At 36.3% G+C, this 27345-nt stretch overlaps 1 protein-coding gene across 2 annotated transcripts in view; it reads left to right on the forward strand.

Annotated features, from left to right (window-relative positions):
* The window catches only part of LOC133527842 (adipokinetic hormone/corazonin-related peptide receptor variant I), a 228414-nt gene that overhangs the window by 194725 nt on the left and 6344 nt on the right, over positions 1-27345 (forward strand). The window contains exons 7-8 of one of the 2 annotated variants that reach the window (XM_061865033.1): positions 16583-16706; positions 26541-26697. In XM_061865033.1, coding sequence (XP_061721017.1) covers positions 16583-16706; positions 26541-26697 — 281 coding nt within the window. The remainder of the gene's footprint in view (positions 1-16582; positions 16707-26540; positions 26698-27345) is intronic. The other variant, XM_061865034.1, reaches the window with a different exon arrangement.

The raw sequence follows: 27345 nt of genomic DNA on the forward strand, positions 1-27345 counted from the left end.
TTACGAACTAGTGCGGAAAAATAGCCCCACATGTACTGTAAAGCATATTTATATGATAAAGCGCTGTTTGCTTTTGTACAGGTATATTTAGTTTATAATGACGGTTATATTAACGATCGACCGCTTGAAACATGACGTGCCATAAAAATCGTGAAGCAAAAATCTTATCGGTGTTGTTATGTTGTTTATCTATTTCTGGCATCAAAGGTCGTTGTTCAACTGTATGAATATCGTTTTTTAGATGGTAACTCTATTAGCTTTTAAAATCCGGTAAATGTAGTACAACACTAATCACTTCCGCCAGCTTTTTTGCCTTTTCGTTAAACTTTGTAAGATTGTCGCTTCAAAAATTTTTTTTTTTTTAATTTTATGACGTATTAAAAAAACTACTTACTAGATCTCGTTCAAACCAATTTTCGGTAGAAGATTTTACCACTTTGGAAGTGTCTCTCGCGCAAACTATTAGAAACCTCAATATCATTTTTGAAGACCTATCCATAGATACCCCACACGTATGGGTTTGATGAAAAAAAATTTTTTGAGTTTCAGTTCTAAGTATGGGCAACCCCCAAAATTTATTGTTTTTTTTTCTATTTTTGTATAAAAATCTTAATGCGGTTCATAAGATACATCTACTTACCAAGTTACTTACTTAGTTTCTCTTATAGTTTCGGAAAAAAGTGGCTGTGACATAATCGGACAGACAGACGGACATGACGAATCTATAAGGGTTCCGTTTTTTGCCATTTGGCTACGGAACCCTAAAAAGGTACAAAAGGCTAAAAAGGATAAAATGTTATTATTATTTTATTATTTTATTACAAGGAGATAAAACAGAAGCATACAAGTCAAGAACAATATAGACAGTATATACGTAACTAGTACAGTATAGATTATGATGATTCCTTAAACATATCTCACTGAGAACATAAGTGGTATCAGAATGTAAACCTAGCAACATGCAAACTCTAATTTAACTATTTCCGCTACAAAATCTATATGCATTTACAACGAATCCTACTTCTTATTGTTTTATTTTGTACAATTTTGTCACAGCAGCCTTGAATGAGGCACGGGAGCATGAGAATAAATCTACACTTGAAAGTAACTTGTTGTGGTGGTCGCAAAATCTGTGTATAGGAGCCCGTTTGCCTGAGTTGGAACGCGTAATCGGTAAGCTAAATAAGTGTTTGGACCTGGTCAACTTCTGCGGAGTGCGGAACTGTAAGGCTGCGAGGAGCTGCGGGCAGTCTACATCGGCTACACAGATGTTGCGCAGCATCACTGCGTCAGCAACGGCACGTCGGTTCTCCAGAGAAAGCATATTATACCTGATCAAAAGATCAGCGTATGAACAACGTGGACTCTTCATTTTAAAATTCAGAAAACGAAGGAATTTCTTCTGCACCATCTCTATTTTATCAATGTAAATTTGATAGTATGGGTTCCACGCTACTGAAGCATACTCAAGATACGATCTCACCAGTGATTGGTATAGAAGAATAAGAGTGTCTTGCTTTTTGAATGGTTTGGACGTACGTATTAGGAAGCCGAGCATTTGGTACGCTTTTTTTACAACGCTGTCTACGTGTACATCAAGAGTTAGTTTAGAGTCTAAGTGCAAGCCTAAATCACGTATACATTCAGTAGTTTCCAGACGGTGTTGATTTATATGATATGAGTTATGAATTATGTGTTTCTTTTTTGTGAATATCATATGTTTACATTTGTTGAACGCTAGAGATAATTTATTTTTTATGCAATAGTTATAAAGCTTATTTAAGTCACCTTGTAGTAAGGTAGTGTCTTCATGACTTTGCACCCTTTTATAGATTTTGAGATCGTCAGCATATAATAGGACGTCACTATGTTCGAAGCAGGACGAGATATCATTGATAAATACAACAAATAACAGGGGCCCTAAAATTGACCCCTGAGGTACGCCAGACGTTACGGCTGTAGGTGACGATGTGAACCCATTCACTACAACAAATTGTGTGCGATTCTGTAAGTATGAGGCAAACCACCTGAGAAGATTCCCTTTTATACCGTTGTAGGAGAGCTTGTTCAAAAGTATCAAATGATCCACTTTATCAAAAGCTTTCTGGAAGTCTGTATATATTGTATCAACTTGCTGTGTCTCATCTAAAGATCGAAAGAGATAATCGGTAAAAATAACGAGATTAGTGGATGTGGATTTACCTCTAACAAAACCATGCTGCTCAACTAGTATCGAGTTTTTAACAGACTCATAAATGTTAAAAAGGTTAAAAAGTTAAAAAGGTTAAAACAGAACATTGGAGGATCTTAAATATCACACATGTATAAAAGTTGTAAATAAATTGTTGTTGTTGTTTTCTGTTCACTATGCTATGTATTACTTTTTGTATTGCTGTTGATGCCCCAACTAAATAAAATAAAATAAAATAAAATAAAATAAAATAGCACATTGTTACTTGTATAATTTAAGTAAAAAAGCAAATATATGTTAATTTATTGAAAATGTGTATTTTCAATTAACTCTTTCTTTGTATTATACAAAATAATGATAATTCAGTGATAATAAAAGAATTAAATTCAAATCATACATAAAAGTATGCAATTTTTCATCAATGTTTTCTTATAACGTTATCACGCAAAATTATCGTCCTTAAACCGACTTTACAAATAACATTTTTTTTTACATTCTTGAACTAAAATACAATTATCGTTAAAGCGTAAGTTAATACAATATTTGGCAGTAAGTATTGTAAATGGCAATCTATAAAAATCAGGTTGTCCGTTTCCTAACTTTGGCATTTGACACATTTGATCACCGGTCTGGAATGATGCTTAAAAATAATTGAAGTGTCCAAAAGGGAAGCCATCACGTATATGAACAGTTCATAAGTGCGAAAGAGGCAGACTACAAATGAAAAAAAGTGGCTGTGACATAATCGGACAGACAGACAGACATGACGAATCTATAAGGGTTCCGTTTTTTGCCATTTGGCTACGGAACCCTAAAAATGTGAGCACTTGTGAGCCTGTGAAACTAGTGAAATAAATGTGAGCGCTTGATTACACCGAAAAGTAAGGTTTGCGGACTGGAAAATACGAAAAGCTGTTTTCGAGAGAAAAGGCGGCGGGCCAGTTACAAAAACAAATCATTCACTACTTAAATCACTTCAATAACTTCTAATCACACTTGACATCTTTCCGATTTTGCTCGCACTTTTGATATTTGACAGGCAATCTTGTACAGTCGCCATCAGATATATCGGAGCGGCCAAGGTGCTCACAATATCTGAACACGCTTCTATGGTCAAGAGTGCGTGTTCAGATATTTGTGAACACCTTGTCCGCTGCGATAGTTAAAATGTGTTTAAAATGTATACCTAGTGTACCTACTTTGACGATCTAATTATGTGTGCATATTTTTGTTTGTATTAATGAAAATTGTGTATTGCTATTGAGAAATAAATAAATCTGAATCTGAATCTGATATATCTGATAGCGACTGTACATTGTAAATCTGTGCTATTGATAGTTCATCGTTGTTACTGATTGTGATTACCAGTGATCGGAACTATGGGAGTAAAACTTTAACAAAACTTGTTAAGCGGACATAAAATAGTGCATACAGCCCTAAAAATATTCATGTCCATAGGGATAGGAATAGTATAGTACTTACAGCCATAAAAATATTTACATTCATAGATATTCGAATATTTTTAAGGCTATAAGCACTCTTTTTACGTCCGCTTCATAAGTTTTGTTAAAGTTTTACTCCCATAGTTCCGATCACTGGTGATTACTGATTACTCTTATACTTCTACAACTAGCTAATATTCTCATGGAAAGCTCACGGCTCACTCCAACGACATTATTTTGTATAGATACATATAGACAAACCCCAAGCAAGTGTTTTCAAACGTATGCTTCACAAGCACCTGCTGAGTGCAGCACAAGTGAGTTAGTCCTCCTCCGCGCATATGCATAGTTTTTATAATATGTATGTATATTTGATGATCAAACGAACTTACCAAGTGAAGTTCGATCACAATTATGTGAGCAACTTCATTCGACGCGATTTATTGTTTACATATTGTAGTTACGCTCCCACGCATCAGCCTTGCACGATTTTTAAAGTTTTTTTCTTTTCTTATACTGGTAACACTGAAAACTTGCTCCCATCCCCTCTACGGCATCATGGTAGGTCCGTAAACCGCCATATTCTAATCATTTTGTTTAAAGCATACACAATTACTGAGAATCTATTTCACCATTTTTACTTAAGTCGGGTAGGGTGCCGTCAGCCAACAATATTTTTAAATGTTGAGGGTGGGTTGTGATAAATCGCGTCGAATGAAGTTGCTCACATAATTGTGATCGAACTTCACTTGGTAAGTTCGTTTGATCATCAATTATATTTCGCAACTTCATTCTTTGCGATTTATTGTTTACATATTGTAGGATGTTCAGAGCAAATGTGAAATAATTCTCAAACTCACAGAGGAGATAAAATAAATCAAATTAAAGATAAAAAAATACCTCTTCTAAGGTAAGCATACAGGTTATGTAATCAAAATAAGATAGTATATATAATTTGCTATTTATTTTTCATCATGATGTCATATTAATCATATAATTTCTTCTTTACAGGTTCTTCGTTGATGAGAGAATTGCCTGAGCAAACTGATTGCAATCAACTACAATTTCTTTATTGTAAAATTTGGCAAAAACGCAAGAGGAATCACTCCAACCTGCAGTCTTGCGTATAACATCTAAGCTAACACCCAATCTGTTGGCTGTAGAAGTGGCCGAATGCCTAGTACTATGGGCAGTGAATATTTTTGTGTCTATACCGCTATTGTGAAGTGTGTCTTTAATCCAGTGACTCAATGTTTGTGATGATACTTTTGAGTGTGGTTTCTTATAGCTGATAAATAAAGTGTTGTTTTCTAAACTGCGAAGTGAATTAGTTTTATTTATGTATGTCTGTATACATCTAGCTGGACAAATTTCTGGTTTTTCATTAAAAAATGGAAGTCTCAACACCGGTTGTGAAGTATTTGGTCGAGACGTCTTTATTATATCAGGTATTTTAATAATTATTTCAGAAGCATAGCTCATATCAATATTTTGCATTTGAATCAATGAAAAAGTTTGTACACGGTGTGCGGTAGCTAAAGCCAACAGAGTGAGTGTCTTTTTGGAAAGTGTTTCTAGATTTAGACCTTCGTTGGGCCATTTTTGAGCCAGAAAGTTTAACACAATGCTAGGATCCCATGTTAAGTTATATTTCGGTGCTGTAGGTCTCAATCTAAAAACACCCTTCATAAAACGCTTGTATTTTTCGTCATCAAGGGTTTTTCCTAATAACAATGACAAAGCAGATCTATAATTATTAAGAGTGCCATACTTGGCACCTGAATCGAATATCTCAGTTAGAAAATTAATTACAACATCTACAGACGTATTTTCATAATCATATCCATTATATTTGCAAAAGGTAAGCCATGACTGTATACAACCATTATATTGTTTGTAAGTGCTATCGCTTAACGATGACAACATTATTTCTACAGACCTAGGGGTCAATGACCTCTTCAATAATGTTTTCCTGATAATCTGGCGGCAACTAGTGACAGAGTCTTGTGAAGACTGTGGGTTGTTCTGAAAGGAGATTGCAACAAATAAACATTAGGATCAAAATGTATGGACTCTGAAACGATTAATTGTTTAAATAATGGGAACCAAGGTTGTGTTGGCCAATTTGGAACAACTACAATGCCCTCTGCTCGGTCGTGTATAATTTTTTGAAGCATTTTTAAAATCAAAGCGAATGGAGGGAATGCGTAAAAATATAGTTTTCTCCAAGATATTGTAAAAGCATCTATTTTCCAAGCGTCGGGATCATTTTTCCATGTGACATATTTGTGACATTTAGCATTACATCTGCTGGCAAATAAATCTACCTCCGGTTCACCGAATAACTGTTTTATTTGATCATAAGCATAGTTTCCTAATTCCCATTCAGTATCACAAAATTTTTTACGGGATAATTCATCAGCTTGAATGTTTTCCTTCGTGTTTATGTATGAAGCAAAAACCATAATTTTACGATTTTCGCACCACTGCCATAATTCCCTTGCAATTAAGTTTAAATGTTCGAATTGTACACTACCCATTCTATTTATGCATGAAATGGCCGTGGTGTTGTCAATACGTAAGAGTATTTCGCAATCATACATATCATGAGCGAAAACCTTTAAGCCAAACAATGCTGCTTTCAATTCCAGTTCATTTATGTGACATAATCTTTCAGATTCCTTCCAATACCCGTGAGCTTCATTACCATCGTTGTAAGCCCCCCATCCTGTAGTAGAAGCGTCAGAATAAATTTCTGTTTTAAATTGATTAAATTTAAAAGGGTTGAAATTACGATCTACGTGTTGTGCCCACCATAATAAATCAGAATGTAAGGTTTTTGGGATTGATATAACTGCATGGTAACTAGGGTTATCTAGTAAACACAAATATTTGTGTCTTTCAAGTAATTTGGTGTACAACCAGGAAAATTGCAATGCAGGGCAAGCTGACGTAAGAAGACCAATTAGTTTTGCAAAGTCGCGTAATTTACACTTATTAACATTTAAAAATGAATTGACATTTTCTCTTATTTTATTTATTTTTGATGAGGGTAATTTTAATTGCATATTCTTTGAATCGAATATAAATCCTAGATATTTGCAACTGGTACTTGGGATTAAGCAACTTTTTTCATAGTTAATCAGAAAACCAAGCTTTTTTAATGTAGATATTGTTAAATTTACGTTCTGTTTGCATTCATCGTATGTTTTTCCTATACAGAGGGTATCATCTAAATAACAACAAGATAGATATTTCTCGCATCTGAGGTATTCGTATACTGGTTTCAGAATTTTTGTAAACACATACGGCGAGGACGATAACCCAAAACATAAACAATTAAATTCGTATAAAACATCATCTAACATGAACCGAAAGTACTTTCTATGTGGTTCGTAAATGGGGATTAGATAATATGCATCTTTTAAATCAATCGTAGCCATGTAACAATTCTTAGTAATTAGTTTTGACGCTGTACGATAATCCTCCATTTTAAAATGGGTTGTTTTTACAAATTCATTTAAACGTTTTAAATTTAATATAAATCTCTTACTACCGTCAGGTTTAGGTATTAAAAATACGCTAGATAGGAATTCGTCAGGGTGGTGTTCGCATATTGAAATTGCGTTTATTTGTAATAGCTTTTTGATAGACATATTGTAATCAAATCTTTCTTGCTCTGATTTTGAATACACTAAAGGAGGATCTTGGCAAATTGGAGAAGATAAAAATGGTATCTTATAACCCTGTGTCCACGATAAAATAACAGGATCATCAGTGATGTCTGACCAGGAGTCAGTGAAGTGCTGTAAGCGGCCGGCGTATTTTACCTCATGGTCTATTGTCTCCGCTGGTATCTCCGAGGAGGTGTGCGCGAGCGCTCGCGCTGGCGCTCGCGGGCCCGGTAGCGGGTGTTGTACCTGCTGGAGGGCGCCGGCGCGGGCCGCGCTGCTGCACGAGGCCGCCCCGCATCTGACTTGCTGTTGTAATTCGTCATCTTCCGATACGGGGTGTTGTAGTTTAAATTCCCTTTATTTTGTTGATACCTATTTTTCTTTATAAAATTTGCTTTATTAAATGGATTGTATGACTTTTGTGTATTTTTTAATGTATCTCCTGATTTTTGTACAGTCTGCGCAGCTTTCAGTTTTTCAGACACGTTCTCGCCAAATAAAAATTTGTCCCTTTCTGTATTAATTAGAGTATCCTTTAAATCAGTGTTTATAGCGGAAATCACAAAGTTTCTTCTCATTTTTGTTTCTGTAAAATGAGAATCGCATAGAATACGACATGCGTCGCTCATAGGTTTTAGTATATCAGGCGCTGAAGACTTTTGTTTTATTACTATATCCATAGCCTGCGAGAGTGCCGACAACGCTAACGCTGTCTGTTTTTGTCTCAGCATTAATGAGGTGTCTCTTTTTATCAAAGCATCAGGCAACGCTACTTTTGCTTCAGGGTTTAAAATGGGAGGGACTAACAAAGTACAATTGTTAGGTATTAGGTATTCTTCAGTTAACTTGTCCTTAACTTCTTTTTGTAATCCCCTGTTTAATACCTCCTGCCATCTACAAGCTACGTCTTTGTGAATACCTTTTCCCAAAGGTGTATCCAATTTTGGTGCCTCGCCCAGTAAATTGAGGATGTCCTCGTCTAATTTTATGTCCTCGAGCGAGGACGGTGCGGGCTCCGGGGGGTCTGCGGGCTCGGCGGGTACATACTGATCTGGTGCAGACGACGGGCCAGGTTGAGGAGATGTTGGACGTACAGGATCTCGGCTGGGTTGCGCTGCAGCTGTTTGCTCCTTGTGCGATGTCCCCGGTACTGGCGAAGCAGACTGTTGTGACCCTTGACCCGCCGAGGCTCGACGTGAAGCACGTGGTTCAATATCGGCCGAAACGGACCCGTCTTCGCCTGTTTCGAACAAAAACGTTTTTTAAAGGGTGTGTAGCTAAAATCTTAGCTTGTGTTTTGTAACAGAGATAACCCAGGATAGTTTCTCGCATTACATTGAAGCTTTTTACAAAAGTCTTACAGGTTTTTGAATTACGACAGAGACTACCCAGGATAGTAGCTCGCATCGTTTTATAGCGTGACAGTAACAGCCCAATTTTAGCAGTACGCATCACTTTTATAATATAATGTGTTCTTTATAGACTTACCGCTGCTATCATTATCCGACGAGTCGGTTATTCTTATGCGGCGGCGAGACTTCTGCCAAAGTCTGCGCTCCAATTTTTTTATTTTATTACGAATATATTCATCGTCGTCGTTGTTGCTGCTTTTCCTCTTCATATTGATGAGTATTGAGTGTTGCGTGACGTGCGAAGGCTTGAGCACGGAACCGTTGAATGATTAGAATATGGCGGTTTACGGACCTACCATGATGCCGTAGAGGGGATGGGAGCAAGTTTTCAGTGTTACCAGTATAAGAAAAGAAAAAAACTTTAAAAATCGTGCAAGGCTGATGCGTGGGAGCGTAACTACAATATGTAAACAATAAATCGCAAAGAATGAAGTTGCGAAATATAATGGTATTTATACATATAGCAACATGTCTACATATATGTAGTAATATCATTCGTGTAACATTGTAAATAATGTCGCAAATAAATAACTTATGACTTATGACTTAATGTCCAAAATTCTGAATAGTTATTCATAATTACTTATAGTTGTCATCTTTTCTGAATTATTTTTCTCACTGCACCCACATTCGAGAATTTCTGTTTTGCCCCATGGTTGACTGGTAGAGAATGCCTTAAGGCATTAAGTCCGTCATTTGTGCTTATTTGTATTGTGCAATAAAGTTTAAATAAATAAATATAGTCAACGAATCTGAAATGTTACTAGTTTGTAAAAAATCTATGTCAGACAACATAAAAGAGTTGTTTTTTTTTGTTAGTAATGTAATTCTCCACCGTAGGCCCATATAACCCGACAGATTTTAACCACGCATTCATAAGGAGCAGAAAATGTTATATGACTTTTGGTCAAATTCAGCAAAATATTTTACGTGTGTGTGTGTGTGTGTGTGACATTATCTAACAAGACCGATTTCAGGAAACTTTGTTTGACATTTTAGTCTCTGAATGCGGTCAAGAATAAATCTTTTAAATCAATCGAGCCCACGATGTATAACAGTAAACTAAAGAGGTTGACAAATGATTACGAGAATACTATCCCACCAAAAACATTTTCATGTAAAATATTACCTAGACGAAATATTATGTGGCTTGACCGTTTCGTTACTACAAGAACTATAGGTATTGTGAAATATAGGGTACCCTAGTGTACCAAAACGTCCCGCTTGGCGCGCTGTTTCTAAATCCCATACAAAATGAGACAACGTAAACGCGTACGTCACGTCTCGCTATCGAATAAATGTACACTAGGGGTACTGAACAGTGAATTCATTTTTCACGTTACGCCGATGGTAGCGAACCGGCCAAGCCACATATTTTGACTAAGGTGTAAATTTTGTGAAGTCAGGGCTTGTAGAGTTAGAAGCTTGGCACTCCAGGCCGCGTAGCCAACGTGCATATCGTTCACGCTTCGTGGCGAACGAAACGCAACTGTCACAGTCGCACTAATATGGAAGAGTGATAGAGAAAGATAGCTACGGTACGCTACGGAGCGTGAACGATTGTAACGTTGGCTACGCGGCCAGTGATTTGATAGCTACATTTTTGACAGTGCGAGCCTTATGGTTTCGTCTTGGCAAAATTTTACATGAAAATGTTTTTTGGGGATTCCTCTTTTAGTAAGTTGCTTATGGCAATCTTCCATCCCCTAATTTAAAAGGTGGGGGGTGATTGACTAAAAATCCTTAAATATATATTTTATTATTTATAAAAAGCATTTCATATATCAAGTGGTGGTGGCCGAGTGGATATGACGTCCGACTTTCAATCCGGAGGTCGCGGGTTCAAATCCTGGCTCGTACCAATGAGTTTTTATCATTTGATATTTACCACTAGCTTTTCGGTGAAGGAAAACATCGTGAGGAAACCTGCATGCATCTGCGAAGAAATTCAAAGGTATATGAGAAGTCCCCAATCCGCATTGGGCTAGCGTGAGGACTATAGCCCGAGCCCTCTCGCGCATAAGAGGAGGCCTGTGCCCAGCAGTGGGACGTATATAGGCTGAATTATTATATTATATTATTTCATATATCAATTTTCAGACCTCTAGCATCAAAATTTGCGGAAAACTCATACAAATTTTCATCCCCTAATTTAAGGGCTTGGGGGTAAAAGTTCCAAATTTTAGTTTTTTTTTTGTTATTTGTGTAATAATAATACTAGCGTATGTACCAAATTTCAGCTTTCTAGGACTTCAGGAACTACCCTAAGAGTTTTAATGATCAACAGTGAATGAGTGAGTCAGTGCGGAAATCACTGACTCACTCATTTAGATATCAATAAAATTATATGAGCTATACAATTAAAACGTTTTATGTTTAATAGATCCACTATTGACATCGTAGAATTTTGTTTACCTGGGAAAATCCAAACCCAAGTTATGAGGGTTCAAAAAACGACAAAGCGCTTGGAAAAATGTAGGTAGTCTCCTCGTCTTGGCGGGGGTACTGCCATGCCCTCACATTTGGAATCAACTGAGCGTGACGTCATTCTTCTTTCAACAGCATGACATGGGCCCTGTTTATTAGGTTAATTGTGGACCTTTTACTTGTTTGTTAATTAATACTTTTAAGTAGAACTTTGCCAATGAACAAACTGTTTCTTGATTCTGCATTTGCTTTTCAAGTCACGTCTAACCTCAAACGAATTTCAAAGTCGATAACAATTACCATTAAACTAAACTGTAAACTTCGCCTCCGCTCATACTGAACTTGTATGTTCAACTATGGGAATGGGAACCAATCTAATTATTGTATCAAATATTTTGATTTGTTTTTTAAATACTAACACTACTATATGCACCGTGGGCCAATTAAACCCGACAAATTTTAACCACGCATTCCTGAGGTCATAAGGAGCAAATAATGTAATATGAGTTTTGGCATAATTCGACAGTATTTATTTTGCAATTTTTGTTAGTAACGTAACTCTACATCGGGGGGCCATATAACCCGACAGAATTTAACCACGCATTTCTGGGGCAATAAGGAGCAATCAATGTTACATGACTTTTGGTCAAATTTGGCAAATTATTTTGTGTGTGTGTGTGTGTGTGTGTGTGTGTGTGTGTGTGTATTTTCTGCACATGGCACGTTATTTATTTTTACACCTTCGTGAAAAATAATCATTACAACGAATAAGTAAACTTTTTATTTATTTATAGAAAAAAATTGCGAGTTTACTTGAATGTTTTATGTTTGAGTAAACTTTAATGTTTGGTAGTAGGTATTTCTAAACCAAGTCAGATAGTGGCAGCGTCACAGCTATAAAAGGTGTTTTACACTAAGTTATAACAGAAACTAATTTTCAAAAAAAAATCACATTTTAGTCTTGCATTTAGCGGTCAAGAATACACCTTTAGTCTCGCATTTAGCGGTAAAGAATACACCTTTAGAATCTGTCGGGTTTATTTGGCCCATGGTGTACAAAATTATAATTCACCTACTAAAGCAAAAGTGACAAATCCCAGCAGTGGTGAAGGCCGGATTCGAACTCTTCGTCTTTACGTCGCCTATAGTTCGTGCAATCACCATGACGCGCAGATTTGTCAAATCTAACCTTTAATAACATGACATTATGAATCAAGGTACGCGTCGTCGTTAATGACACGATCTATATATGTGACATTATCTATGAAAAGGGACCTTATTATATGTCGGTGGCGCTTGTTACGCCATCATCAACGATGCTCCCATATTATAAACGCGCTACGGTCCCTTTTCATAGATAATGTCACATACAGTTACAAGTTTCATTAGTACCGCGTGTTGTCCCGGCATATTGCCACGGCTCATTAGTACCTATATGACATATATTTTAGTTTATAACTTGTATGTTGTTGTTCAACGAATAAGGGCAAAGTAGGTCGCAAAATAAGTGTATTGTCGTCAGAGAGCCCAGTCAAGACGACATTTGCTATGGAGATATTGTGTGATGTGGGAGATCTGTAAGGGAAACACAGGTTGTTGTCGGTATGATGTTTATTATAATACTGTATAATTAAGTTGGTTACATGCTTACGTATATAGTAACGTAACGAACAGTGAGAGGAGAACATACTCCACACTACATCTCCCGAATTAATAGAAAAACAGTTTAATGCGCAAAATCTTTCTAAGGTTAAACTCATGCAAGCTTGTTTAGCTTTACTGAAAATAGTAAGAATTATTTGTGTATTTAATACTATTTTGTCAATATTATTCGTTGATCTTTCGTTACAAATTATAGAAAAAAAATGTATGTTTTGTTGTGTTTTGATAGCATACCTTGTGATGTTCTTTTAGGGAATACGTATGATGTTTTCAAATATAAAAACGTTGTCCTTTTTATGGATTTTAAACAGGAACTTACACCTACAGTACGATTATGTTAGCTCGATCGTCATCGTTCTCGGCCATACGCTTGACTTGACAGACGACAGACAGAATGAAGATGAGGAGATAATTTCACAGAAGATTGACGTTGAAAATAACACTTCCACAGTTTGTGCTATCAAAATCGCTGCCTAAGCTAACTTAGCTTAGTCTAAGTCCATGCGTCTGGCTCTTCGCGCCAAAAGTATGATTTTGACGGTCTTTCAATGAGTAATATTATAACTATTATTACAATCACCCAATGTTAGCATGCTGTATTATTCATACTATATTGTATTAACAAGCAAGCATTAATTCTGTGTTGACATAAGCTAGATAAAATGTTTAGCCGTTACGTTTCTTTTTTTATTCTCATAAGACTGGACATATTAAAATTATTTTAAACAAATTTGTATTAATTTATATGAAATGTAACTAACTTATTTAATTTATTAATGATTAATATTATATTCATGTAAAAAGCTTTGCAAATACCAAATTATAAGTTAGTTATATAATTATAAATAGTTAAGAATGGATATAGTAAGTTATCCTTAAAAGATAGATATATATTATACCATCACGGACTTTTTTGTAGACCAATCAACGGGAGACAATCCCACCATACATTGTATTGTTATATCTTAAACGGATTAGGCAGCGTTTTCGAATAAAGCTCTTAGACAGCGTCATATTTCAACCAATTTACACAAAACCTTAACAAATTATACACCTAAACCGTCCTCAAGAACCACTCTATTGACAGGTGAAAACCACATGAAAATCCGTTCAGAAGTTTTTGAGTTTAGCGAACATACTAACCGAGAAGTACCCCTACACCGCGACATTTGTCGCCAACTTTGGCCACATCAAGCGCTGCGATTGTTTTTATTTTCCCGCCAAGCCGTCTGCAGTTCTGCACCCGGCCAATAGTAACTGTACAGTTCTTTACATGTCTGGCTGGCATTTCAGCATTCGATATTAAGCACGAAAATAAATTACAAATTAAAATGTCAAACATGTATATCAAGTATTAATATGTGTCGATGTCAAATTACTTAATTAAATAATCTAAACATTATTATTTTTAAAATATTGTATTAAATCATTTATGTTATAAAAACAATGTTCCATCAGTAAACTGTACAGTTTTTTTCCAAAAGCCTTTCCTTCTAGTGTTCTTATACCAACAGGAATAGAATTATACAACTTTATAGCCATACAATAGCAGTTATTTTGAAACAGCTTTAGCTTTTGATGCGTCGGTATCTCTAGGTCGTATTTGTCCCGTAAGCTCACCCTTGCATGCACCCTTAAAATTAACGGAAATCAATAAAAGCACGCTGTAGCGTGAGTCTTAATCTTAAGTTGTATTTTACTGAATGCCCTTAAGGAATAAATAAAGTTATAAGTATCAAATGTCTTTTTTCGTGTTAAAACCCTCAACGTTAACTTTCGGGACGACTTCACCCCAAGGTCCGGAGATGTGAAAAGTATCCGTTTTATAAAGTTAAGCGGCTAAGTATATGACTTTTAGATACGCTTTTGGAATTATTCGAAATTTGTACAGCTTTGTAACCTACTTTTAATTCAAAAAACTTTTACAGTACATATGGGGCTACTTTATAGCACTAGTGCGAGAAGTAGCATATTACGTTACTGTGTCGAACATTTAAAGGGCCATATGTACTGTAAAACGTTGTACGATACATGTGCGAATAGGTAATTCGCAACTCGTGTCGATTTAAAACACTCCCTTCGGTCGTGTTTTAATTTATCGCCACTCGTTTCGAATTTCCTATTTTTCGCACTTGTATCGTAATGTACTATTTTACTTAAATCCGAACTGGCATTCGTATGATTGCCAACGTCGCCGACAGGCTTGAAGAACCATAAATATGAGACACTGGTTGTCATTGCATGCCATTGACAAGTATCTAAGGACGGGCCTTACGGGCAATAAGAATGGGGCCAGTACCGTGCGGTGTCACGCGAATTCGAGCCAATCGTGCAGTCTATCGCCACAACGCGATTGGTTGATGAGTTCCCATCACGCGCGCGATGAGTCGCAACTAGTTGCGTTAGACTGCACGATTGGCTCAAATTCGTGAGTGACACCGCTGAACTAGTACCATTCTTAGTGCCCGTAAGGCCCGTCCCTAGATATATGTCAACGTTTCATGCACCATTGTCCCGTAACTGGTCTAAATAAAGTATTTAGTTATGTAAGCTACTTATTTAATTATTCTTGAACACTTATTTAGTTATTTTTATTTAATCTTATTATCATATTTTTCGTCGTTTTTATTGTATATCAAATTGACATTATTCCATTGTTTTTATTGTAACTGCTGGTACAGTCAGGATAAATAATGCCTAGCGGACATCCGCAGGCAGACATCCGCAGGCATAGTGGCAGATACGTATCTACCACCCAGGAATATTTTTATAAGTCCCAAGTTGAGATATTTCTCTACAGTTCGTGTTCAAAATTATCGTTTTTCTACTCGTCGACTATAATGCTTGAATTAAGATTTCGTATAGCAAAACTATAATTGCGTATTTTCATGTATGAGCTCCCAACTAAGATACTTTTGGATACGCTATAATCAACTATAGAACAAAATTACAACAATCACGTGCCACCGCGCTCCCATAGAAAAACTAAATGAACGCGGAGCGCTGGGTCGCCTGGAGTCGCGGAGTTTATGTCTTTTGTACTACATTTTTTTGTACATTATTTTAGATGATGATATATAATAGTGATATAATCAAGCTTTTTAATCTCGTACCTTACTTAGGCAACTCAGCACGATTGTATAAAATACTATTGTTGAGGTTATTTACTTAGCTAAGTTATTTTATTAATCATGTCCACTTATAATTTAATTGTAATATAGATTAGGCATGGAGAGTTCTCAATGACAAGTAATTTGTAACATTTTTTTTTTGTAAACTACACATACCTACACACATTCAAAAGCTTGGGCTTCCGTCCCGTCGATCCGTTCGTCCATTCTTCCGTCCGTTCATCTGGCTGTCCGTGTGTCACAGCCATTTATCTCGTAACCTATAAGGTGTTTTGAATGAATTTGACACATCCATGTATTTTGGGAGCCACTACTAAGTTAATAAGTTAAAATTCAAAAAATATATATTTTTAGAGGCACTCCACACATGTAACTAAAAGTGTAAAACCGGCCAAGTGCGAGTCGGATTCGCGCACGAAGGGTTTACTTACACTCACGTATTTTTTAGTCACTCGCGCGACATGTTAAAGGTTATGCGCGACATGTGAAAATTTTAAACGTTATAAATCCTCATACTGTTTCTCTTACCCCGAGCAAAATAAACTGTTTTCTTTACTTCACCTGACTATATTATGTACTAAGTCGGTCTGTGTAAGATTGTCCCAAAATATTGATTTAATAATTAACTTTGGCTTGTTCACAGATAATATGCGTCGCAGCGGCGTGGGTATCCTCGGGCGAGCGCGGGCGCGGACGCTCAAGATGACGGTCACCATCGTCATAGTGTTCTTCACCTGCTGGTCGCCGTATTACTGCTACTGTCTGTGGTAAGAGTTTATCTATATGAATGATGATCATATAAACGGGTCTATACCGCGATTAAATTTAATTATTTTAAATCCGACGTTTCGGTTGGGTTGCACCGGCTATGGTCACGAATATAGTGACGGATGTTAAATATGTGTACAAAACGCAGGAATTGTATAAGATTTTAGTATAGACCAGAAGCTAACTTTCCTCTTTCAGTGTTAGGGCCCAAGCCTCACAGCCATATTCATATTTATTTCGTAAATAAATGATACATTACACGTCAACACATTATAAATATAAGATTAACACTGACCTCCGATAAATAAGTCAGTCATAATGTTATAAGATGTAATGTTTTGAAAAAATGTGTCCCGCCGCATTTCTTGCCGGTCCCATATTGGGATACCCTCCTACAACTTAGGAGGGGTTTAAATCTTCTCGGTTCAGAGGTGTAGATTTAGAGCCGGCGTAGCTTTATTTGACGTTCATAAGCGCCTTGTTAATATGCCTTCTTGGAAAATAAACTATCATTATCTTTATGATATTCAAGTATTCTTATTGGACTCATGTTGTGGTGAAGAGCAGGATATGAGAATATTCCACTATACTTAATAATATTCCAATTCCCGTGGTGAAAGCTCACTTTCTCTAAAATCAATATTTACTCGTACCTGCTACTTATATTAATAAAAAAGCGGCCAAATGCGAGTCGGACTCGCCTATGAAGAGTTCCGTACCATTTATGACGTATTAAAAAAACTACTTACTAGATCTCGTTCAAACCAATTTTCGGTGGAATTTTGCATATAGTAATGTACATCATATATTTTTTTTAGTTTTATCATTCTCTTATTTTAGAAGTTACAGGGGGGGGAGCACTTTTTGAAAGTGTCTCTCGCGCAAACTATTCTGTTTAGAAAAAAAATGATATTAGAAACCTCAATATCATTTTTGAAGACCTATACACCACACGTATGGGTTTGATGAAAAAAAAAAATATTTGAGTTTCCGTTCTAAGTATGGGGAACCCCCATTTTTTTTCTATTTTTGTGTGAAAATCTTAATGCGGTTCACAGAATACATCTACTTACCAAGTTTCAGCAGTATAGTTCTTATAGTTTCGGAAAAAAGTGGCTGTGACATACGGACGGACAGACAGACAGACATGACGAATCCTATAATATATAATAAGGCTTTATTTTTTTGCCATTTGGCTACGGAACCCTAAAAATCACATTCCTATTTATATTTTATATTTGTAAGGCTTTTATTTTTTATGGCCTTAAACACAAACGGTAAACAACTTTATTAATCTGAAGAACTGACAAATATTACCTACTGATCCGATCGGGCTCACGAGATTAATCAATCAGTTCTTTGTCTATCTGGAATATCTGGATGTTTATTGTCCTATAATCTATACATTAAAGTCATATTTGGGTCAAATCGGGGAAATCCTGAAGAAAAGCCAGGTCAAGACCGTAAACCGGCGAGCATGTACATATAAGGAATGCTATGAAAGTGAAGGGAGCGAAAAAGATATGTCAGGATCGTAACCAGTGGAAATCCGTGGCCTGTGCCTACCCCTCCGGGAAATAGGCGTGATTATATGTATTTATATTTGGGCAAAATTATTACATAAGTACCAGGTGTAAGGTTAAGAACGTCATACGATGCAAAATTAGAATGTTTATGCGTTTAAACAGTTTGCCTTACTCGACATTACACGCACGCACGCACGCAGATTATTATTTTTACAGACTATAAATATGTCTGTATGCACTTGTCTAAACTTTATACCAGTCCTTTATTTTATAAATTAATTTTTTACAGTCTTTTATTTAACTTACCCTGTTAGTATGGATGCTAGTGGCGTGTGAATCAAATCTTGGAAGCAAAATTTAGCCCACTTCCCGATTTCCGACTGAGCTGTAATTTTGCATACATATGTTAATCGAATGACATTGCAATACTATGATGACATGGAGCTGATCTGATTATGGAGACAAGAGCTGGCCATGAGAACTCTGTGATAAAACAACGTACCTAAACTAATCGTGTTTGGGGTTGTTAGAATAGCCTGGATGAGTATTAGTTGCCTGTGGAAAGAAACTGTACAGTCAGCGATAAAAGCTTGAAACAAAAATGTTTTTTTTTTTGCTAAAAACTTTTATTATAATTTTATACTGAGCAAGTCTCATAAAACCCAATTAGGTAATATTAAAAAGCTTGCTTCAAACTATTTAAAAAAATCTCGTATCATTATAAAAGTAATTTTAATAAACGTTGTTTTTTATTCACTTAATTAAATTAAAACTTTAATGTGTTGAATGAATTAATTAATTAATGAAAGTTTATTCACAAGAACATATGGTACAGTACAGTAGATGTTATAAATATTTACATTGTTAACCCCTAATATGTTCCGCCATATGGCATGTGAAAATGGTTTTCCCATGACATGACAAAGCCATGTATGTGGATATTGTGGATATTAATTGCGTGCATGCAATATCTTAAGTACTTACTAAGTATATTCTGCTAATATTATAACGTATAACATATTATTATTACATTAATTTTAAAATTACAATTGTTGAATGTCAAAGGGTCTATATGGATATAAAATATTATGGGTATGTAGGGTAGAGCGGGGCATGTTGAGCACATTTGAGTTAACCGCTTTGTTAAGGCTTAATACAACTTGTATCACAGAAAAACCGCGCGTTTCATTGTGTTTTTATGCGTTTGTGCCTCGGGCTTTCACCTCTGTTATCTGAATATTCAGAAATTGTTCAGCCATGAGCATTGTTGTGAATATTTACTACATCATCACAACGGATTAGTCTCAGGGTTTCTCAAACTATAGTATTTTTCAAACTCGATGTGTTGGCTGACAGATCTCTTCTTCCTCGCGTTGTCCCAGCATTTTGCCACAGCTCCTGGGACCCTGAGGTCCGCTTGGTAACTAATCCCGTGATTGACGTAGGCACTAGTTTTTACGAAAGCGACTGCCATCTGACCTTCCAACCCACTGGGTGAACTAGGCCTTATTGGGATTAGTCCGGATTCTTCACGATGTTTTCCTTCACCGAACAGCGATGAGCGACTGGTAAATATCAAATGATATTTTGTACATAAGCTCCGAATAACTCATTGGTACGAGCCAGGGTTTGAACCCGCGACCTCCGGATCGCAAGTCGCACGCTTTTACCGCTAGGCTACCAGCGCTTTTGGCGCTTTCGGTATTGGCTGACCGATGTCATCTCAATACAATTTTGCTATATGTGGCGTGTTTACGTCATCCTACCCATCGAGTTTGAAAAATAGGGGATGTGAATACCCAGGGGATCGCCAGTGATTATAAAGTGTTTTTGACATGGTACAGCATAGGTATGCCAGTACCCTTATCATGAGTGTGCCTCGGCAGTAATCGCTAGTTTATCAGATTTCATAATCTAATAAATTGCGGTTTTACATCCATTTTAACTTTACTTTCTTAATATCTTGCCCCATTTCCTTTAAATTATAATTAAAACATGGATCCTTCTAGAAAAAAATACCTATTTCAATTTTTGGCCAATATTTTATACCAGCTCGCGCAAAATTTATTCGAATTGTAGAAAATTTGTACAATTACTCGAAATACGAGTTCTTAATAATTTTTTTTTTTTGCGCAACCATTCACGAATACTTTTTAAGCTTTTGTCTCTTTATCTCTCGTATTAGAAATTTCCTGACGTATAACCTAGCGACGCGCCGGGATTTTACCCCTAATAAATCTGTAAATAAAAAAACTGATGTCGTTTTATTACATAAGTGGATAAAGGATAAAGTCTAATGGCGTTATTTATAACATCACGCTACAAGCCTCAATTAGATATTAATCGTTTGCCTTAATTAGTCATTTTGACTTATGGATACTACCTATGTGTAAGAAAGGGATAAAACATAAATCAACTGTGGCGTATTACATCTATTTAAGTCGTTGATACTTGTTTGTCCCTATCCGTAACAACAATTTAACAACAGATTGCATAGTTTTATTGACCGAGCGCGCACAAATTGCAAGCAAACCATCTCCGTTTCAGTTAGGTTAAACATATTTTCGATTGCATTTGTCAACCGAGCCTCGTGAGAATTTGTGAGCAGATTCTACAGTTTTCAATTTTACAGTTTTTTTGTCAATTAATTTTGTGGTTTTTTTTTCTAAATGCTTGGGATTTCGCAAGGTCTACAACTCACATAGCCACTAGCGAAAAGGGGGTTTAACTCTAGACGGCTCGTAAGGAACATAATTAGGTATGTTTCTATTTAACCATAGTCTACAATTAAACTATGATTTTTACATAGAAAGGGCCTAGAGCAGCAGTACCTCGGCAATTGCTTAGCCAGGAAATTAGGAGGAAACAAAAGATATTGCGCGCCGCGCGAAAGATTTGGCCAACGCGCGGGTTTTTAACTTTTATCTCGATTACTCTGAAAATATACTATTGGGAGCGTGCACGACTGTCAAGTGTCACGCAACCTAGTGTCCGCAATTCTAGAGGAAATCGTCAATTCAATACATCTTATAAAACTACTCCAAAACTAAAAACTACTGAACGGATTTTCATACGACTTTCAAATATCAATAGAGTGATTCTTGAGGAAGAATTAAGTATATAACTTGTTAAGGTTTTGTGTAAATTGTTTGAAATATAACGATGTTGTCGGAAAAAATCACGCTGGCTAAGAGCTTTAATTGAAAACGCTGCCTAATCCGTTTGAGCTATAACAACACAATGTATGGTAGGGTTGTTTCTCATTCATAGGTCTACATAAAAGTCCGCGTTGTGAAATGTCTATCTTTTAAGGATAACTTACTATATCCATTCTTAACTTCTATAAAAAGATCACGTAATATGTGGCATTTGCAAAGCTATTTACATGGATACATTATTAACAATTATCAAAATAAATACGTTAGATATATTAAGCATTTCATACAGATTACAATGGTCCCTTACACCATACAATTTAAATGAATATTTCAGGAGTAATCGTAAATCAAAGTTTCATTTCGAGCCATAGAATTGTACGAAATGTTAAAGACGCTATCCGCAGTTAGTTCAAATTTTTACCACCTTATGCGCTGGGATCGCTTTACTTACCCCCACCACGCACTTCGCACGGTCCCAATAGTGTTTAAAATTTTGCTCGTCAGAACGCTCGACAATATCACAAGTTATTTTTCCCCTCAGCAGCTCGAACAAGGGTACAAGGGTGCATCTGCTCTATTTCGTTTGTTTAATAAGCTGGAGCTATATATGAGCTATATAAAAGCGTATGTGCAAAGTTACAATACAATCCAATACGTAGTTTTAAAATGAGAACGAAACTCCGTTTGCACGTGGGAAAGTGAAATTCGGCCGAGCTTGCTGCGGACTCTTAGCGCCACTTGTACCATCCCACTAATCCGGGGTTAACCGGTTAAACCGTTAACCCAGTGTCAAATTGTACTGGTAATCATGGTAACTCTAGGTTTCACCGATTAACCCTGGGTTAGTGGGATGGTGCACCCTTAATGTAGTTTTTGATTTTGTTTTTGTCTCATTTTTTTATCGAATGATTAGTTAACCACACGTTTGTGGCAGCTTATTTCGTTAGGATTTAAATTCAAATATTTCTTCAGCCCAATACCCGTCAGTTATGCCGATATCACATATTCAAGTGAAAAATATTTTAAACTACGAATACCTACATCTCTGAAATAACTCCAAAGCGTTCGTAAATCCTAGAATTGAATAAAATATATTTCAATCATAAGATTGAACGAGCAAATAATTGCTCAACAGAAACGTTTGATCTATTAAGTTCATGAAAGCGTTATAAAATAAGAAATACAACATATAAACTCTGCGTAAGGGGCGCCACTACCACAATCCATCACAATCTGAGGGTCTACCGTGAAGCAAGAAAATCAAAATTTGGTTATTTAACCTCTCTATCACTCTTGCATAATCGAGCTATGAAGAGGCAGGTAACTAAATTTAGATTTTTCGCGTTTCCCGGTAGGCCCTTTGTAAACAAACCGCCTTGAAGCATCAATGGCATATTTTATTATCTGTAAAAACTTGTCAAAAAACAGTTGAAGGCAAAGTATGTATAAGTTACTCTATTGTTTATGAAAAGTGCTAGTGCTGCGCTCTGGCGGCAGAACATTGCAGTAATACTGCCTATTAACTATATATGATTTTTTAATGCAACGGTGATAAACAAACCCACAGTCTATATGATGTCTCCTAAGCTAGCTGACATTTGCAACAAAAAAATCATATAGATTCATGTTAGTAGTATTTTGAAAGATTAACACTGGTGCCTCATAGTACACACAGTGCATTATTACCCGGACATTTTAGGCACTTGCCATTCAATAAAACACCACAAAAAGTATAAAACACGTAGGTGCTTCCAACTCACTCGCACTTTTTAAAATGTATCCCAACAGCTAAATACGGCGGAAGATATACAATACGGCAGAAGGTTACCTATGGGTTCGAATCCCGACTCGTATATGTATTGTATAATGGCTCCTCTTCACGATGGCCCAGCGCTGGCCCAGCGAGATGGCCATGCGATGGCTGACACGCCACTACACGATAGCGACATTCAGTTGCGATCTATTCGTCTTCCAAGATGGACGTGGGAGCATTAGCCGCTGCAGCAATTTATTTATACATCACGTACCAACCTTTTCTTAATCTGCACAATAATAAAGTAATTAAAAAGAAATGACGTAGAAGATTATGGTGGATGTTATCTATCCATCGCAATAAATAAATAAACTACTTATTATGGGACAGTATTACACAAATTGACTAAGTCCCACGGAAAGCGCAATAAGGCTTGTGTTGTGGGTACTTAGACAACGATATACATATTATATACATTTTTATTTTTTTTATACTACGTCGGTGGCAAACAAGCATACGGCCTGCCTGATGGTAAGCAGTCTCCGTAGCCTATGTACACCTGCAACTCCAGAGGAGTTACATGCGCGTTGCCGACCCTAACCCCACCCCCCCCTGGCTGAGCTCTAAACACATAGAACTAAAAAAATACTTAAATACATAGAAATACTTAAATACATAGAAGACATCCATGACTCCGGAACGAATATCCATGCACATCACACGAATAAATGTCCTTACCAGGATTTGAACCCGGGACCATCGGCTTCATAGGCAGGGTCACTACCCACTAGGCCACACAGGTTGTCACCTAAGTCAATTTAAATTTGTGCAATAAACTCTTCAAAGCTTTGAAACCTTACTAAAAATCATTACTTGTCTCTTCCTTAATGTGCCGCTGCGCGCTGTGTAGGTATATATTGTGCATATGAGGGGTATAGAATCAAAGTCAGCTAAATCCATTTTGGTAAATTTTTCATGAAAGGAATAAAACTTTTATTTTTATTTTTTATTTTTGGATCGCTGTATGAAGAAAACTCCAAAAACCTGGCTAAGAATGATATCTCCAGGAACTACACACTAACTGATCAAAGTTACGATTAATTTTTAATTGAATTTAATTTATTTCATTTAGCTGCTTTTGATACCAACTTTTGGATTTAGCTGACTTTGTTTCTAAGACGAATGGATATAGCTGTATTTGATCCCAATAATAAAGTGATGACATACTATGACTAGTGATGTGCGTGAAGAAGAATGTCAGGGAAGTAACAAAAACCCAAAGTAGCAAGCGTGCTCAAAAATAGTTTCTGGCAAACTGGAATCAATTCTTTTTTTACATATATATTATATTTTATAGTAAAATCTCTACTTTTTCTTGTATTCTTAGTAGGTCGCTTTCGCTGGCTTTTTTTTACCTTACAACATTTTAGTATTAATGCATCTTGGTTATTTTTTAACGGTTTTGCGTAAAACGAACGATGTAAGTTTAGCAAATCGCGTACTTTTAATTTTTTACATGCGTATGTTTTACTATCATGATTACATGTAATTGGTTCAGGCAACGACTTTGCTGAGTATCTGTAAAAAAAAAGACTAAAACTTTTATATTTACTAATTAGTAGTTTTATCACAGACTTCTTATTTATAACGGAAAGCAGGGTTTCGCGTCATACTTTTAACGAAATTATGAGTCATCATTTCATAGTAAGTACATCACTAGTCTGAAACTTACCTATCAATTTTGGCTTTGTTTGCCTTCCAATTTTCTGGGTTTTTCTTGCGTTTCCTCCCTTTCCCTTGCGAAGATTCCATCACATCAGGCACTTCCATTATATTTTTTACTTTAACTTATCACGATTTTTTAACTTCAAATCAGCTTAATTGCCATAAAAGTTTAACGAAAACAGCAGACACGCAAACGCTATTTACTATAGAAGTCGCCATTTTGAAGTTACCGCTATTTTTAAGAAAAAGGACGCTGTGATTGGCTGATCACGATTTTAGCTGTTTTCGTTTCCAACCATACGGGATATAGCTATCTTTGATACTAATACAATATTTTGAAGTAGATTTTTTAGTAATTCGTTGAGCTTGATACTGAATAACTTTGGAATTGTACTTCGAATTTGATCGATGATTACAATGGCATTCATAACTTATAGTTTGATTTGATATGGTTTTAGCTGACTTTGATTCTATACCCCTCATATATATAATTTATGTATGTATATTTAGATATGTAGGTATCTAATATTAATTTCTTTTATTATTGGTATATTTATTTATTTAAATTGTGAATGTACTGTATATACAGATGTCTGCGTAATGTATAAGTAATTTTCCTAATCCTCTAATTAATTCGTGCACTATTTGTTATAAAAACTTGTTTTTTTAATATCCTGCTACCTTATTTCTATAGTTTTGGTCTTTATGTTTGGGGTTCCATGTTACGCTTTCTCCCCGATATAACTCTAAAAACTTTATTCTTTCGTGATGCGGCCACATACTCGTCATTTTTAATCAAAATAATACACAACACGAACGTCCTCACTCGACCGCGTTCGAGCACGCACTGAAGGATGGGCCACGTGTAGATGCGGACAGCCATCGCTGGTCCACTGCAATCAAAATGTGCGGACGAAAAACCGACACCGCGGCCATCCCACCGCCATCCCGCGCGCCATAAGCCATCCGACACCACTACCCTCTCTATACGCTGGCCCAGCTTAGTGGGCCACTATGATGGTCCATCGTGTAGAGGAGCCATAATGGAGAGCTGTCACACATACAGAACAACAGGCTTAGTGTGTGTGGTTTTGTTTGTGTGTGATTTCATTCGTTTCATTTGCCTCTCTTCATATTTCGAGACATATCAATAAGTATCTCGGAATTTGCAATATCATTTAGAGGAAAGCAAATCTTAAGAAGAAATCGGCTTTTCCAGAGGTGAGAAGCATTCGGAAACATACTGCATTGGCGAGTTTACGCTAAAATGTACACGGCACGAGAACTGGCATGCAATATTCGATATATTGGTAACTACACAGTACAAAACCAAAACCATATTGTAACGGAAATGGCATGCAAGGTCTTGATATACGTCTAAAATCTAAATACTCTAAATGAGGCCTAAGGTTGAAAAGAAGCTCAGTAATTGAAACATTATGTTAGTGAAAAATAAAAAATAGCCGAGGCTGGCATGAATCCAGCGTTTTCAGCATTCATTGCCGACGCCATTATCCCTAAGCCACACGATCACGACTGAGATCCCAAATTTAAATAAATATCGCCAAAGCCTTCTTTTATCTGTTGATTTTTTATTTTTAATACGATATCCATAGTTACTCTGATACCTGTTGAGTTGTCACTTTTCAAACCAAAATTTAACTTTTCCAGGTTTCTTTCCAGGTATTGGGTGGACAAGGAATTCGTGAAAGGGTTGGATCCGGCGTTCCAGAAGGCCATGTGGCTGTTCTCGTGTACCAACTCGTGCGCGAACCCCATCGTGTACGGCATCTTCAATCGCAACCGGTGGTCGTGGCGGTCTGGGCCAGTAAGAATCTTTCTTAACTTTTAACGGAACAAATAAGTACTCTGTTTGACCCAATGGTTGACTGGTAGAGAATGCCTTTTGGCATTAAGTTCGCCATTTGTACATTTTTCTTTATGTGTGCAATAAAGTTTAAATAAATAATAAAAAAATAAAATAAGTATTATCAAATATTTTGATTTATGTTGATTTTAATAGAAAAAGTGACTAAGCTCTCCAGTGGCAGAGGCCGGATTCGAACCGGTGCCTTCAGCTGTCGCGACTGACGCCATGAACCCCTAGACCAAAGAAAAACTGACTACCGTGATGGGGTCATCACGGTAGTCAGTTTTTCTTTGGTAGCTATATGGTGTCAGATAAGTTACATCTATCCCACGTTTTCTAGTCCAAGCCTCATTGTCACTTTATAGTTCTAAAAATGTTGCATAAATACAAAAAAGTTTTACAATAGATTGATCGTTTTTGCATTACAATTTAGACAACGTCATGTCATGTTTTTGGGATATCCTATAGGTATTAAGTTAAAAATAATACTAATCATACTTACAGCGACTTGACATAATATCCCGCTTAAAATTTTACTAATTACTACGAAGCAAGAAGTACCGGGTTCGAATTCTGGTAAGGTAATCACGGATATTTGTTCCTGAT

The sequence above is a fragment of the Cydia pomonella genome, chromosome 18, assembly GCF_033807575.1.
Source record: "Cydia pomonella isolate Wapato2018A chromosome 18, ilCydPomo1, whole genome shotgun sequence".
In the NCBI taxonomy this organism is placed as follows: Eukaryota; Metazoa; Arthropoda; class Insecta; order Lepidoptera; family Tortricidae; genus Cydia; species Cydia pomonella.